This window comes from Semicossyphus pulcher, unplaced genomic scaffold (assembly GCF_022749685.1).
Source record: "Semicossyphus pulcher isolate SPU_LCO1_2020_fin unplaced genomic scaffold, fSemPul1.0.p SCAF_14, whole genome shotgun sequence".
NCBI classification, from domain to species: Eukaryota; Metazoa; Chordata; class Actinopteri; order Labriformes; family Labridae; genus Semicossyphus; species Semicossyphus pulcher.
This window is the reverse complement of record NW_027211648.1, coordinates 3836245-3852867: the sequence shown is the minus strand read 5'-3', so window position 1 is coordinate 3852867 and position 16623 is coordinate 3836245. Positions and strand designations below refer to the sequence as shown.

Here is a 16623-nt window from a genome sequence, read left to right as displayed (position 1 = left end):
GATTCTTCTTGTAAGTGTCTGACAACATAACAGAAAGATCCTTACAGAGACAGACATGTTTGTTTAAAGTTAAGAGGATTTTTCTTGACCGGAAACAGCTGTTAAATCGCTCTCTTCACAGCCACCAGACTCCATTCACAAAAACACAAATTTTACCTCACAGAACTCGGGAGCTGCAGCTCCAGTGCTGCTATTTTGAGACTTTTTCGTTTAAAGAAGGGGTATTATGCTGTTTCACATTTACAATGTCCGGACTAAACGTGGGTGAAGTTTCAAATCTGTAGGTAAAAGTATGTTGGAGTAATCCCTAGGCTTCTCAGCTCAGTCTGCAGGCTGCAGGCTGCTGTGAACACCAGGTTTCACACAGTTTTTTCACACAGTTGTAGAAAAAGCAGGCTTCAGAGAGCTGGCCAATCAGTAGAAAGTGGGCTTGTAGGGGCGGGGTTTCTTAAAGGGACAGAGCCGACTGAGTCGTTTTAAGCAGAGGCTGTATATGGGCCTGCTCAGAGCACCAGTGTGAGAAAAATTAGTTTCTTAACTGTAAATATGCTAAGCTACTGCACAGGTATCACAGAGTGAAATATGAAGCTTGAAATTAGCATAATACCCTCCCTTTAAAAGGGTCAGCTCGGATCCATCACAACACAGTCACACAAGTAAGCTAAGAGATCGAGATAAAAAATGAGCGCGTTTTTTGTGAGGTAAAAATGCTGTTTTTCTCAATGGAGTCTGGTGGCTTTAAAGAGAGGGCTGTATCAGCTGTTTCTTGTACATCAAGAGGATTTTACCTAAACAAACAGGTCAGTCATCTGTAGGGATCCCTTCTGTTATGATGTCAGACATATAGCAGAACAATCTGAGCCTGTTAGTGGACGTGCTGATCGGGTTCATTTATCCCCAAGGATTACATTGCAGCCATTACAGCCTGTTTCACTGCTGCTGACTGAAGCAATCGACTGAAGCAATTCCGACAAATTTTGCACCAATTCAGAACCAAAAATGTGAAAAAATAGGTTTAAAAAGTACCACAATTCTTCTTTTAAGATTATAAAAAAGGAAAAAAAAAACACAGTTTAACATCAAATCTACTGGTAACACAGTCACACCAACAACTACACATTTATTTAGTTGGTTAAAATAGTTAAAAATGCAGTACACTCATTTGACCAAAGAAGCCTTATTAAGAAAAAAAAAAATCACAAAAAAGCTGCAGTCCAACCCGTTAGCCATTTTCTTTCAAATCCATATTTGAACCTCGAACGTCTGCGTTGAATAAAAACTCGTCAGCTCCACAGTTTAGTTCTTGGGTCTCATCCATCCACGTGAAGAGCTGGAAGACTTGTAAACTGGACAGTTATCAGAGCAGGGGGGTAAAAGATGGTGGGGTTTAAGTCCTGTTGGCTGGAGCTGAGATGAACAAAAGAAGCCTGAGTTTGTCCACAAGACTTGAACACAGTCGGGTGAAAATGTGACTGATTTTTCAGGAGCACAAAACCTCCAGCAGGATCGTTTCATTCATAAAAACAAGTGATTAAAAACGTGTCGGGGGGCAGAGTGATATCTGTTCAAGATGCCTATAGAAAGTGTTAGTTGTATTATCAGAATTAGACCAGGTGTAGAAGTGATTCACAAGTTTATTCCACCAGAGAGCCCAGGTCACTGGGATGAACACAGGAAGAAGCCCTCGCTGTCGAGTTTGATAACAGAAGAAGAAGAAGACATGAGGAGGTGGTAGAAGGAGCTCTGTGAGGTATTGTGACAGAAAAAAGGAGGTTTTTGGTGTTTGATGCCTGAGAAAAGTACCGTACAAGTGTCTTTAAAAAAAAAAAAATAGGCTCATGACTGAAATAAGAGACTGATTTATGGGAGAACAAGAGAAGAGAGAAAATAGAAAGAGCAAGATAAAAATGGAAGAGAGCAGAGGTTTTTTGGGACTGAGGGAGGGAAGGCTGGAGGTGAAGTGGATGAGAGCGAACGACGATCGGGCACACTGAATATTGAGGTAAAGGCTGGCAGGTGTGGTCCTCGTGTGGAGAGGAGCTCACCTGGGAGAAGGTGCGCCTTTTTAGGCGTACATGGTCAACTGGAGCCACTGCAGGTAGGGAAATTCAAGATATTAGTGATGTGGTGTCTGGCAGCAAAAGGAGCTGACTCTTTAGGAACTGTTTGGTTCATAATGTTTACATCTCCTACATAAAGTTATCTAAAGTGTTAATGAGGGTTTGAGTGTTATAAGATATTTTAGGATAACCTTTTTCTAATGAGGCTTCACTTTGATGCACTAAAGCAGTAACAGAGGTGGTACGAACACAGACCAGACGCCTAAACAAACGCATGTCTGTGTTTAGGTACGGAAGCCCTAAGTGGATTCTCTTTTAACCATGATAACGCGTTATTTCAGTTGTTTCTCTCACTATCAAAGCTGGTTTTCTCGTGATAACGGGATAATGTCGATCTAGAAAACAGAACAACAGAGAGCTCACTGTGATGTTACAGAGCAGGACATGTCGAGCTGCCATCGCCCACACTAATGAGGTGAATTAAGCCTGTTAGTTCGGTGCTTCTGCAGCTCTGGGATTACGAGTTATGATCATCTGATGTTACGGTGGTGCAGCTTTGTTACCTCGAGATAAATAAGTTGAGATCTCGAGAAAACAGCCAGAAATTCACAGGAAAACGGAGTAAATAAAACATATTGATGCATGTCCGCTTAGGGCTTCCGTACTGAGGAGTGGGAGAACATCAGCTAGCATGTGATTGTAGTTCTCACCTCCAGGACGCTGAGTCTGATGGTACCATCTCCATCCTGATCAAAGGCCTGGAACGCCCCTGAAGGGAGAAAACACATCAAACGTGATTCAACATCGAGTGTGATTCACATTGTTTGAGGGCGACACGGTCATGAATATCAGGGCTGCAACTAAAGAACATTTCCTATTGATTATTGTTTTATGATATAAATGAGATAAAAGCAGAAAGTCTCCATATTTTATTATTATTATTATTATTATTTATTTCAACTATTTCTGCCACTTCAGCATGAAATTATCAAAAGTGTTTGCTTATTTTCTGTTGACTGACTAATCGATTAGTTATTTAATTACATCTGTGACAACAAACTGCATCTACAAGGTTAATTAATTAGGATCTGGCAGTCCCACTTTAGGAATAAGACTTGTAAAAACTGAATTTTCACAACTTTATTGTTGGTTAAATATTATTTTCTGGAAATTCACACACTTATCAAACACGTCTGGTAACAGGGGGTCACATTAAGATACCTTAACCAAACATCAATGCAATGAAAAACAGAATTATACCCATTTTCTGCTTTATAACTCACAAATCATGTTAATTAAATGCTTAATTAGATAATCCTAACCCTTAAAACAGACTTTATTCTTAACTCTATTATTAATTATTTTATTATTAACTGAGATAAATGTTGTTTTGACATCTCAATTGATTTAAATTATTCTCACTGATTTAGTGTTTTGTGTACGTATGTTTTATTTTTGGATTTATTATGTACATTATTGACTGTATGATATTCAAAAACAATAACAACACATAAATAATAAAATAAATCAATTAATAATCTTGTATTAGTCACAAAATAGAGATTAGTCTCATTGACAGTAAATAAATAAAAGGGGATGTTTAACTGAACTGGGTTTTTATTTGTGTTTCTTTTGCCTGTAATCGATTTATTATTATTATTATGGATTAAAGGTTTTGTCTATGAAAAATAAACAAATGAAAAAATGTATTAGTGACACTGGTGTGTGTGTGTGTGCGTGTGTGCGTGTGTGCGTGTGTGAGTAAGGCACTGACTTACTGAACATGGCTTCGAGCCGAACCAGACAGCTGATGAAGCTGTCGAAGTCAATGTTCATGCTCTCGTTAGCGTAGCGCATGGTGATGATGTCGTACAGCTGGTTGTTGAGACGGAAGCCTGAGCGGGACACAAGACACATGACTGTACAGTGAAGAGAACATTTAGAGGATGAGTTCAAGCTGTCAGTTCAAGGGCAGCACAGACTGAATGAATCCTACAAACAGCATGCAAACATCCGAGTGCGAGTCAGAAATCAGAGACTCCAAATGTAGCAGATACAAAAGCTTAATATTAGCTTTTATTTTACTTTAAAATGTCAGACGGTAACAAACTTAAAGTCCACTATTTATAAAACTACTGCTTTTGATGTTTTATGATCAGGTTCAGAATGGTATTAAAACATAAATGATCCAATTTAAAATATAACAGTGAAAAACAATTTTCAGCAGCTCAATCAATCAAATCTGATCATGTAAAATAATCTGTACCAGTTTGTTTAACAGTAAAGCGCTTTAAGTGTTTACGATAACAAAAAACAACTTTCAAAGATCAGTTCACCAAAATTACAAAAATACCTTGTTGACTGTTTTGGTTTTACTTTCTGAGGTTTCGTACAAAAGCAAAGATCAGCCATGCTCGCAATTATTTTTCACAATGTTTTTATCTCTAGAACACCAGTTAGTTAATATATAAATCCAGATAATTAACCTGTTATCAGGAGCCAACGAAAGGTAGTCTCCTCTTCTTACACGTAATGTGCTGTGCCATGCCATCATGCAGAGATGGCATTTTGACAAGTGATTAAAAAAATATATATATTGATAGGATCAGATTGTACTACAGTCAAGGTACAACACGGGTAGATATTGCAATGTGTCTTTCTGTCAGAGATGAGTCCTTGTCTGAAGGTTCAGTTACAAAACCTCCCTGACAGTCCGGACCATGATCGTGACCGCTTCCATCACGTGTAATCGAATGAACCCGACACTCATTTCAGCTTAATAATTAAAACAAGCTTTTTTAAGGTTGAGGGGTGCAAAACAATAGACTGAACAAGACAGAAATATATGTAGCACAAGTTTAAAAATGTGAGTGTTTAAATTTAAATGAACGATTTAAAAAATATATTTTGGTTTATGTAAATTATATTCAGGGCTTTAACAAGCTCTATTCCTGTTGTTTTCTCAAGATAACAAAATCATAAACTTGTGATCTTGAAAAAACAGAATAGAAAAATAATAGCTAGCATGGTCTTTTACTGCTTCTGTAAAAATAACCCCCAAATATCTGCAAGTATATTTATTATAGGTTGGTAAAGAAAAAAAGGTTTTGTAAAGTTGGTGAACTGAGACAATGTGTGCTCCTCCTGTGATCCTGTTATCACCTGCATCGTTGACAGCATTCCTCATCTCGTAACTGTTGATGGTGCCGGACTGGTCAGCGTTATAGTGCTTAAAGATTCCCTGAAAGACACAAAGTGTGAGTTTGATGCAACGCTGGGAGAAGAACTCACATCTTAATACTTTCTATTTAAATAAACCTATTTTTATCGTACAATTTTATATTTTACTCTTAATGTTTTACAGCGTCTTAATCATCCGTTGCCTTTAAGCCGGTCCTCTTTAATTGCGTTAAGGCAGCTTACAAGTTTGTTTCTGGGGTCTTTATCGATTTGTTACATATTTCATAATTTTTTTTATTGATTATATTTTGTATAATTTATATGAATCAGCGATGTTACTAAATACTAGTCTTATAATAAGTGGATAAGTAAATATTTGCTTCTGAAGTAGTTAAGTAGGAGTATAAAATTGCAGAAAATGCAAATACCCAAGTGAAGGTCAACTACCTCAAAACTGTGCCCAAGAAGATATTAATATACAAATGATCTGTGTGTCTATCTATGCGTATTTAATGTACACAGCTCTTAAATAAAGAATCCAGATCTCCATGAGACGACCTGAAGGATCCAGTAAAAATGTAATTAGTCACTTTGCACCACTGATTTAACGTGTCTCACACTGTTACTCTTTGCAGATTAAGTTCAACTGTGAGAGAAAAGAGGGAATAAAAGAGGTAAATATAGTTAAGTGTAAATAAAAAAAGTGTAAAACAAAGCAGAACTGTCACAAGATAAAATGAAAGAGAGGGAAACCCACCTGCCACTGTTTGATCTTATTCCACAAATGTCTGAACTCCTGCAGATTGAGTCTACCTGTCCCGTCCATCTGAGCACGTGCAGTTAAGACCAGAATCATGTTACACATCAGTCAGTGTCCGCACACAAAAACAACTCGCTTCATGGTCCAAACTGAACGTGACATTTCAGTAAACTTCAGCGTTTGAGAAGCAGAACAACAAAGTGATTCCACGTTTTTCTCGTGTAACTAACAAACTGCATCAGGTGGATTGTGTAATTTAGTGTGTTGTAAGAAGAGCCCAAACTTTTCAGCAGTACATACACAGGTCAAAGGTCAAAATCATACTGAATAATAACAGATATTTGGGAGTTTGTGTGGTGAAATAAGGCCTAGGCCCTGTGAGCGTCCATCACAGACCCCGCCATGGGTCTCGGCAGGTTGTGCCTCCTACAGACAACACAGCCAGCCCGATGCACTCGATACAAAGGATACGTCCATCAGAGCAATCATGCTCCTGCAGCTCTCCAGGCTGAAGCCCTCCGTGTTCAGGTCCTTATCTGCAGGGAGACACATCCATCCATGTCAACAACAATTCTAAAAGACTTCTAGTTTTGATTACTTGCAAACAGGTTTGCTACATAAAAATGTAAATATGGACACCAGCTGGGCGTACGCCTGGGTGTAACGGTACATCCAACCTAGAGCTGAAGGTTACAACCGACTTTAAGTTAAGCCCTGTGCACCAGTTAGACTGTAGCCCTGTTTGTGTCGCACCAAGGTGTATCTTTTACACCTAGGATGGAGCAGGCATACGTTTAAAAAGTCAGACTTAAATCCATGATGAAACAACCGGTAAAAGTAACAGCCACAAACTTAAAAGAAACGGCCAGCTGGTGCTCTCGGCTCCCGGGGCATAACTCAGTCTGGAGGTTTACATTTTGTTTCAGTATTGATGTTACTGCGTACTCAACACAGCAGCTTAAACAGAGTGTCAAGATAGATAGACAGATGTATCTCATTTAACCCAAACTGAGAAATTGTGAGAATTGTTATAAATAATATCCTGAAATAAAGTAAATCTAAAATCTAAAACTAAAATATGTTTATGATACTGTGAAATAGATCAGGTCTGCTGTAAGTGGACTCACGTTTGGTGATCACTCTGTTGAGAACGTTCTTCAGTTCGTTGGCTGTGATTTCCATTTCCTGTGAGAGACGCCAGAGGGGAGAAGGAGACAGTAAAAGAGAAGACACAGAGATGTGATTTAAATATAACCCTCTTATTCACACAATAAGAGTCTTCAGCGATAATTTGTAACAATGAAAAACACAAGAAAACATGCTTTGCTCATCGATCTATAAATCTACTCACTTCACCGGCTATCTCCTGAAAAATTGTCCTGAACTGCTGGTCCTCCTCGCTCTCTTCCCCCGCTGAGGCCGGCGCCGGCTGAGGCGTCATGGAGCCACAAAGAAGAGGGAGATGAAGAGACAAGAGGGAGGAGATGTGAGAGGAACGCATCGCGGAGATCAAGTTGGTGAAAAAACTCAAACACAACACGTAACAGCCTTCATGTAATAAGATATTATTTAGCATGATTAGGATTAATAGAGAGGCTATCAAGTATCCTAGGATGGACAAACCAAACACTGGCCATAGATAAGACCTTTTGGGTTTTCATGTTTTAAGCCATCTTTTCCTACACACTTTTGTGGGAAGGGTTAGTGTGTTTTTTTCTTATAAAGGGCTGTTGTAAATCATGTTTAAACAAATTTGTGGATAACATTTGAATTAAATCAACCTTTTGTTGGCATAGAAAAAGTCTTGCATGTAATCGTTTAACTTGTGACAAGATGGAAAAATAATCTACATTTGTGGGTTTATGTTTTTGTTCAGTTTATGTTTTAATGTGATTTTTTTGTGGCTTTAAGGGCCTGTGTGTGCTTTTGCGCTGGCAGCGCCCACGACCTCAAATCCAGAGCGCTTCCCCTCGGCGCTTACTGTTGCTAGGTTACTAAGGTTCTCTTCCGCTTCCTTTGGTAGTGACTGTTAAGTCCGTTTTAAATTGCTCTGTATGCGTAATATTTGCTTATATTCGAGGGAATTTTACAAAGAAACCAGAAAAACGATGGAAATGAGTCATGTCCTGGCGTTAGCAGCAGCTCTACACCTAGAAAATTGTACCCTCGGAAAAAAAACGAAAGGATTAGCTTCTCCTCCGCCATTGTTGTTAACTAAGTTGATATCTGAAGTCCCGCCCATTCTTGATTTGGTCGGCGAGGGAGAAGTGACATTGATGATCGCGGTGGTCTTCCAAAAGTTGAACTATTTTCAACTTTTTTGCGCTGAGGATGCTGAACTGCATCGGTTTTGTATATACAAAAAAACTCTAGAAAATAGACGCTGCCAGCGCAGAAAAAGCCGTTAGGAACACATTCTTGTACAATAGCTTTGAAACAAATTAAAAAAAGAGAAAACTGCAGAAGAAAAGTTTGGTAGAAGTCAGCCTCCCTCCTTGAAAAAAGCCCTTAAATCCCAAATCTGCTAAGTCACACAACAAGAAACTTAATGACACTTACCACTGGGTGATCGGCCTCGATCCTGTTCTCTATCTCCCTGGGTGAAGACCAACAAAGAGCAGTCACCAAAGTGACATCAACATCTCATTTGGACCACATCTGTACTCATCAGCTAATCATGTTGTTTTCATCACGCATTAAAACAAGTCCTGAGCATGGTAACTTATTCATCACACCATCTCTTAAGACATATAGTCCCATACTCACATCGGACTAAACAAACAAATGATTCCTGATGAAGCTGTGAATAAAATGTGTTAGTTTAGTACCACCTGTTGCATCTTCCAGTCAAAAGTTTTCTCTCTTGATTGGTTTTATTTTGGGCAATCTTGTTTGGAGAAGGCATCCTCTTCATGATCTATCATTCTGTACTAGCTGGGGTTTAAGTGATCTATTACTTTGTGATAACTAAAAACCTTTTGGTGTGCAAGCAGTTAAATATAAAGCCATGTTTGGGAAATCAAAGCCCGTCTTAGTGAGCCGTTTGCCGTCACATCCATCCCACAGCCTGATTCACAGCCAGGTCCTGTTCCATCAGAGCGTCTGCATACTGTCTGGTCCTCCAGGGCAGCAGGTGGGGGTTGTTGGAGGATGGGAGGAGGGTGGCTGTTTGTTTCTTGAGTATGCAGTATTGAATATTTTGAAAGTTTACCGGTGCATGCCCATATCTGAAGTCGCTTGTCCTAAAAAAGATTCCATAACAGCTTCGAACTGGGGCCGATTTCTTCCAGTTCTACAAATCAAATTGCCGTTAAAATTGTTTGTTCTTGGTGGTTTGTGTCCCACCCACCCACCCAAGCACCCACAAAACCCCCACAAAACCCCACCCTCATAAACACACACACAAACCCGCACTGTAGAAATGCACACAGATGGCGGATAAATCATTATTCAACTTTTTACAAGGCTAAATCAATCCCGCTGCTGCTAAATTAAACACTAAAGAGCAGGGCTGGGTATTGTTTTCAAAATTTAGATTATATATTGACGAACTATGTTACTTCCGATTTGTAAACAGTATTCATTATAATCTTATAATCAATAATTATAATCATTACAGTTGTTGAAACTCCCTTTAAACATAATAAAGTTCAAGTATGCCCAGAAAAAAAGCATTAAAACTCCCTCTTGATCCTGACATTTTACATATTTTTATAATACGTCTTATACCTAAAAAAGTGCTCTCAATATCAAGCAGCATTCTTGTTCAGATATATGTTATATTTCAATATATATATGTATAATACATTATTCTAACAGGGTTGAAACTTTGCACCAGTCCCCTCCTCTTACCCAGCTCGCCCCCTGCAGGCCACCCTGACCGCCCTCACCCACTCACTCTGAGGTGTTCCTCTTTTCAGAGAAGACTCGCAGGATAAACTCGCCCTCCTGGTGCGGCTCGTACGTGGAGGGAACGATGACGTACTCCCCGGGCGACAGGCGGAAGCGCTGGGTCACCTCGCGCAGGTTGATGTAGGACTTGCAGCGAGCTTTGGAGGAGTTGAACAGGAAGAAGTCCTTCTGCATGTGCTGCTTGTTCCCATGCATCTGGGTGGAGAAGGTAGGGAATGTTCATCCAGGAATATTGGATCAAAGAAAGTGATGTAAATATTGGAAAAGCTGGATATGAAATAAAAACTGAAGGCTGGATTTAACTTGCAAACTTGTCCAGTTTCCTTCCTTACCTCCTTTGGCACCTGCAGAGATATAAAGGCAACATTAGTGTTTACTTAATTTAAGGTTGCAAATTAGAAACAAGAAGCTATTACTCTTGTGGTGTCAAAACTTTAAAAAAGTATACTTCATTGCAATTTGGTTAGATCTGAAAAGATCAGATGAAACATCAGACAAAACGATAATGCAAACCTTAAATTTTTAATGCAAAAATAGCAGAAAATTCTGTTAACAGCCATTTAGATTTGGAGATTTCCTGCTTTTCTTTGCTTTTTATCATAATAAGCTGAATATTGTTGGCTTTCGAAATGAAAAATCTTAGACTTTGAGAAACTAAGACAGACATTTTTAACCATCTTTTGACATTTTATAAATCATGCAATTATCAATAAATCTCGGAAATCGTAATGTGATAAAAACCACCTGCAGATTCTATGCAAAGACTTGTCTGTCACTCAGTCTCTTAACCTCATAAATGGCGAATCCGATGGTGAAGAGGTTGGCTCCCATCTTGCGCTCTTTCCGCCTGTTCTTCTGCATCAGAGCCACCACGAAGGTGCAGCCCACCTCGTTGTCCTCGGGGTCGTCGTCCTCCTCCAGCAGACGGAGGCGGTACTGGGGGTTGGTCCAGAAAGTGTCTGCAGGACATTTAGAAAGTTATTATTTTACAGGTTAGCTTTTTTTCTAATCAGTATTTGGAGGTTTGTGTTTCTTCATATTTTTCTGTGTAATACATGAAAGTGTGGCTATTAGGGGAAGAGATCCATACGACATAACCACCATATAAAAAGGAGACATTAAGGCTCTGTCAATATAAAAACATATTCTACAGGTTTCTCTTTGCATTCTCTTTTCTATAATTATGATTCTTGACTTTTTTGACTACTTTGCTGTAAACCTGTTTCTTGTTCTGATTCTTGTCTGGAAAATATATCAGAGGAACAACTAAAAAAACTGAGATCAATAGTTAGAGGTACCTGGGTAGTTCCTGCAGCCCCCGGCGGAGCAGCCTCTCACCCAGCGACCTTCGTTCACAGACACCGTCCACTTGTGAATCTTATCGTCCTCCAGGGCGTCAGGGGTGAGGTTACAGATCTCGATCTTGGTGTAGTTCTTCTTGAAGTCCTCAAATGACATCCTGGAAGAGCACAAAGAAAGATCAGGACACCCTGAGTGTCTGGCTACTGTTTGCAGAAGTGGCATCCCAGTTCAGTTCCAGACTCTCTTTAGGTGATAAAATCATTCATTCTTTTTTGGAACGTAAATTATGCTATTTGCAATTTGCCTTTTGTTCATTTTAATTACCTATAAACTATAAAAATTTGATATCAAGTGAAAATAAAACACTGTTAATCAAATTCAGATTTCACAGCTGCACTAAAACTGTGAAAATGTGCTGCTTACCAGAACTCTCCATCCTCGGCACTCTGGTGCTGCAGCTTCTCCTTCTCAGTCTTTGAGAGCGTGGCCCACTCCTTCGAGCTGTTGGACAGGAGGTTCAAAATGTTGATTTAACTTAAGAATTTATTCATTCAATTCAATCATTTTGTAACAAATGAAAGGGAAATATTAAAAGGTCCCAAATGTACTTTCATTGAACTGTAGCTGCTCTATGACAGAAGGTTAGAGTAAAGTTAAAAACTCCTCACTTGTCACTCCAGGGGCCGTTCCACTCCACTTGACCCCACGGGTTCCTGAGACGCACCAGACGGACCTTAGAGTCCTTGTGCTGAGACGGTTTACACTAAAGGAGAACACAAAGTGAAAAACTAAACACTAATACATACTAATATTACATTTACAGATATTAGATACCAACTGGCATTGTTAGTGTGCAGCTCTGCAGGACTACAGAGCTGGAACAATCCCAGTAAATTAAACACAGTGAGCAGATTTACCTCCTCCACTGCCGTCACAGAGTAGGCGTGACCCTTCACGAGTCCCGTCACAGTACGAGTCTCAAAGCGAGCAGGAACCAGGGACTGAAGAAACAAGTTATATCCATTAAGTTAAAAAAACATGGACAAAACATTTGAGGAGAAAAAGGGTCTAAAAGTTCCTGAAGACGCTTCACCTCTCATCCAAAAAATTGACCGGTGGACTTTCAAGAACTTCAACCAAGTCCAGTTGCCTTTTGGATTAAGCTTAGAATTACTATGACCTGGATGACTGAGAACCTTAACAGACATTATCCTGCTTTCTTTAACAGTCATATGTATCACTCTAAACTTTTGCCCTGTAAAATGTAAACAAAGGCAGCGTGCAGTTAATCGCCTCGTCTGACACCTAACCTCGTCAGCGGTTTCAGGCATTAAAAATAACTATATAGAAATAATCAATTTGTCGCTGATTGTCTGGTTTGCTTTTGTAGGTACATAGAGTAACCAGAATTAATTTCAGTCTGTTTCATAACCAGTGAAAAACTCCTCACAGGAGCTTTAAGGGGCAACAGACTTCAAACGCTCTTCCTGAGGTGGTCCATAAGACACTGCAGTCTTTAATTATTCCACCGATAACAGTAAAAAAAACTCAGTGAATAACCCAGGAGTCATCGTCCTCGTCCTCTGTATCACAGTTGGGTTAGAAGTCAGACTCACATCGATGGAGCAGCCCATGAGGGAGCCTCTCTCCAGAGCTTTCTTCATGATCTTGTAGAGCTCTTTGGGAGCCTCCTTCATCTCGTAGAACTCAGTGACTCCACCGGTGAAATCCTCCATGGCCTCGGTGGTGTTTCCTCCCTTCAGGGCCTCGTAGGAGCCATGCAGCCTGGACAGGGAGGAGCAGAGATATTTATCTGTACATAAAACAGCTGAGATGATGATGCTAAACTTTCATTCTAATAGTTTTGGAAATATGTCCAGACACATTAAGTGGTTGTGCTTGCACATTTGCATATCGAAGAAGGCTGGACTACTGGCCTTAGCAGAGGTCTGCGCTCTCTGAGTGCGCTTTTGAGTTAGATTTTTCACCTTCCCAGAAAATAAGGCTCTTATTCTTCCTTTAATTTAGCTTTAACCTAAATAGTACTGTGTTTGTGAGCTAGATAGGACTTATTACAGGAGACAAAAGACTGATAACACAACAGTGCAGCTTCAGACCTTAAATCAGTGCCAGTGTGAACACCAAATTGTAGTGTTTTAATTGTAATTTTTTGTTGGTACTGAAGGTGTCGCTGTGGTGCTACAGCTACAGACATAAATGGTAAGAAAGAGCACTGTCAGGTCAGGTGTGTGATTCCATAAGGGCATACGTGTTTTGACCGCTGTACTGCGAGGGCTTTGTCACTGTAATTTTCAGTTACGGTGTTTGTTGGATTATTTTCTGCCATGGACCTTTTTTCACTGGAATGCACCAATGGATAAATAAATGAACAGCTTTTTCTGCAATCCGGTCTGGCTGCCATCTGTTACTACTCAAACACAGCACCTTCTACAGGTAACTGCAACCAGGTCGCTCAGTCAGGTCGCTCCAGGATCAACACATCTCAGTAGAGCAGTGTTAGACCGATCTCCTTTAACAGGCAGGAAGATTGTTTAAAAACTGCTGATAGAGTTTATGAAGACTCAAGACCCCAAAATGCAATGAACAAAAAAATGTTGTGTGCATTATCGACCTGTGGTTTAGCCCTGTGTTTCCAGATACAACATTCAGAGCATCCTACAACAGAAAACACCAAGTCTGTCACTTCACTACAGATTAAAACAGTTCTCACTTGGCGTAGGCCTTCTCCAGCAGGGCGCTCCAGAACTCGTTCCTCTCAGCGGACTTGGTGAAGACCAGCTGGTTGTTGAAGGTCGGGATGCGGTCGTCAATGACAACATCGACCCAGTCGCCATAACGCCAGAACTGACAGACACATAAAAAATTAAAGTTAATGTCGCCTGCCAAGTAATTAACATAGTATTTCTCACATTGTCTCAATGATCTTTAATGAGGAGAACATGCCAATAAAATGAAGGTAAATTGCTTCTGAATAGAAACACAGAGGCTGTGCAGAAATGAGAGGTTTCTGACCTGGAAGTGGAAGACTCCTCCATAGCCCTCTGAGAAGCTTTGCTCCTGGGGAACGACACGGTACAGAAGCTTCTCGTTCAAGGTGAGACAGGCGATGGCAGCCAGCAACCAGCAGTCACCTGAACACAGAGACTCAGGTTAATTCATGTTTTTAATTACAGCAGAGCTATTTTATCATACGCAACAAGAAGTAACCAAAGCCGGGGGGGTTGATCTGCTCTTGGGTGTGATGTGTACGTGTTTTTACCAAAGAGCGCCCGGAGTGCCAGGTAAATGGGTGCAGCAGGTAAGGGTTTTCCCAATCACCTGATAAAGGGAATAATCTCTGCTGAGTTTTTTGTTTTTGCAGGAGGAAAAGACCTCCCCTGAGTGCTGACAGTCGTGTTTTCTGATTGTCCAGGTGTGTGTGACGGGGTGTGAGCTGGAAACAATGTAAGTTTTTTGAACAGGGAACATTTAACAGTGTCTGCCAGGACCTTTGTCCTCTTTGGTCCCTTTTATTTGCGGACTGAACGGAACAACAATGAGAAGTGCTGCTGGCTGGATTCCCTTCCAAAAGAGTAAGCACAATATGGGGAGGCCGCTGCAGGCAGAGAGAGGCCGTGCGCGGGGGATCGATGGGATGTTTGCTAGCTTGTTACCCCCCGTTTTGGCTCCGTACAGCATGTACACACAACTTACACTGTCCCCTAACACTGTATGAGGTCGAAACAGGTAACTCTTTGTTTTCACTCCACCTGTGTGTTTCTGCTTCAGTCAGTGGGTTTTAAAACAATCTAAATCAGTTGCTAGGCCACCAAGCTATCTCAGGACAGTGTTTTAAGTAGGATACAATTTATTTTTGTTATTTTAACTCATTAAAAATCGGCTTAATAATTACTCATTTTCCTTCTAAGCTGCTTCAAATCCAAAGTAAATACCTCCCAACATCGTCAATGTGACTTGAGCTTCAAAAAATGAACTAAATTCGAAGTCGGCGAACACCAGGAGTAATTTCATGCACTCCAGTATCCCGTTATGGTTGTATTCCAGTATGTGTAGTAGATAAAGCATCTTAACCTGCCATCAGAAATCAGCAGAGCTGGATATGCTACCTGGAGTGAACACTGTAGCAGCTAAACACCTGATACAGGTTTCTGAACTGTCCTACTTGTGAACAGTGACTGAGATGTAAAAAACATCAGCACACAACTGCAACCAGACCAGGACAAGGCTACAAACGAGGATTCTTCTGATCACTGCATGGCGCTGTGATGTTTTTACTGTGCGTAAAGAGGCTTGATTTACCCAGATCTCCCTGGCAGATGTCTGTCCTACTGGCTCCTCCAACAATGAACTGAGGGTTCTCACAGATTTCCTGCAGACAGCGAAGAACAAAGAGTTAAATCAGAACCAACAAAAGTACTTTAAGCAGCAGCTTCAGATTTGTTTAGTCTACGCATAGAGGAAGGCATAAGCTTGTGTTTTGGGCAAAAAACAGCTGTCCTTAAATAGAAGTAATAAAAATCACTGGAATCACTGGCAGCAAAGTAACTCCATGCTATGCATGTGGATCTGTGGGGAAATATTTGATCCCATTAGCATCCTCAAGTAAAATCCCAGGGCAGCAGTTTTCCACGCAGAAGTTCAAAAACAGCGTCCCACCTCCCAGATGATCCTTATCCATTCCCTCTTTATCTGACTGCAATCAATGTCCCCCCTCCTACCTTGGGCCTCTTCCAGACGATGTTCTTGACCTTGTTGGACTTGTGGCCGAGCTCCTTGAAGCCCAAAGACTCCACGGTGGCCGGGAACGACTCATCCTCGAACAGGCTCTTCCTCTGAAGGCACTCCTGTCTCAGGACGCTGAAGTCCTGGCCGTTGAAGCGGACGGGCTTGTTCAGAGAGCCTTCCCCGTCTCTCCTCTCTCGTTCCCGGATCAGCCGGTCACAGAAAAAGCCAGACGGTGTATAGGGCATCTTGTCTCAGCTGGCTTTATTTTTAAAAAAACTGGGTTTTGCCACTTGTAGTAAAGTCTTACAAGCCTAAAAACCCTGGCATAAATCCAAACAGCTAATGTCTGATTGGCTCCTTCTTTGTGTGACGTCCCCCTCCTCTTCGTCACAGAGTAGATGCAAAAGCTCGGTGTGAAAGACACATTCTGTTCACATGCATTTACGTTTGCATTACCATACACACACACACACATATGCACAAAAACTCACACATTACCTACACGTCTATTTGTTGTGTTCCCATTGGCTGAACTGAACAATGATCTCTCCCTGGCTGTGGTGCTCGGGTGCCATCATTGTTGGGTGACACAAAGGCCAGCGGGCCGCGCCAGAGGGCATGTAAAGAGTGGTCAGTGGATGCCCTGCCTCAGCAGAAGGCATT

At 40.8% G+C, this 16623-nt stretch overlaps 1 protein-coding gene across 2 annotated transcripts; it reads right to left on the bottom strand.

Annotated features, from left to right (window-relative positions):
• Nucleotides 1-2042: 2042 nt before the first annotated feature.
• On the bottom strand, nt 2043-16205 carry capn3a (calpain 3a, (p94)). 2 transcript variants are annotated; one of them, XM_069661158.1, is made up of 21 exons: nt 15954-16205; nt 15535-15604; nt 14248-14366; nt 13946-14079; nt 12831-12999; nt 12132-12215; nt 11883-11977; nt 11638-11715; nt 11211-11371; nt 10702-10871; nt 10245-10256; nt 9899-10107; nt 8560-8596; nt 7345-7429; nt 7128-7214; nt 6472-6536; nt 5998-6066; nt 5223-5301; nt 3839-3955; nt 2771-2829; nt 2043-2092 (listed from the first exon to the last, which is right to left on the bottom strand). In XM_069661158.1, the coding sequence occupies exons 1-21, from the start codon at nt 16203-16205 to the stop codon at nt 2066-2068; spliced, it is 2178 nt and encodes a 725-aa protein (XP_069517259.1). In that variant the 3' UTR covers nt 2043-2065. The 2 variants fall into 2 exon arrangements, with proteins under 2 accessions (XP_069517259.1, XP_069517260.1); XM_069661159.1 differs by having other exon boundaries at nt 7128-7185; nt 7352-7429.
• Nucleotides 16206-16623: the final 418 nt, after the last annotated feature.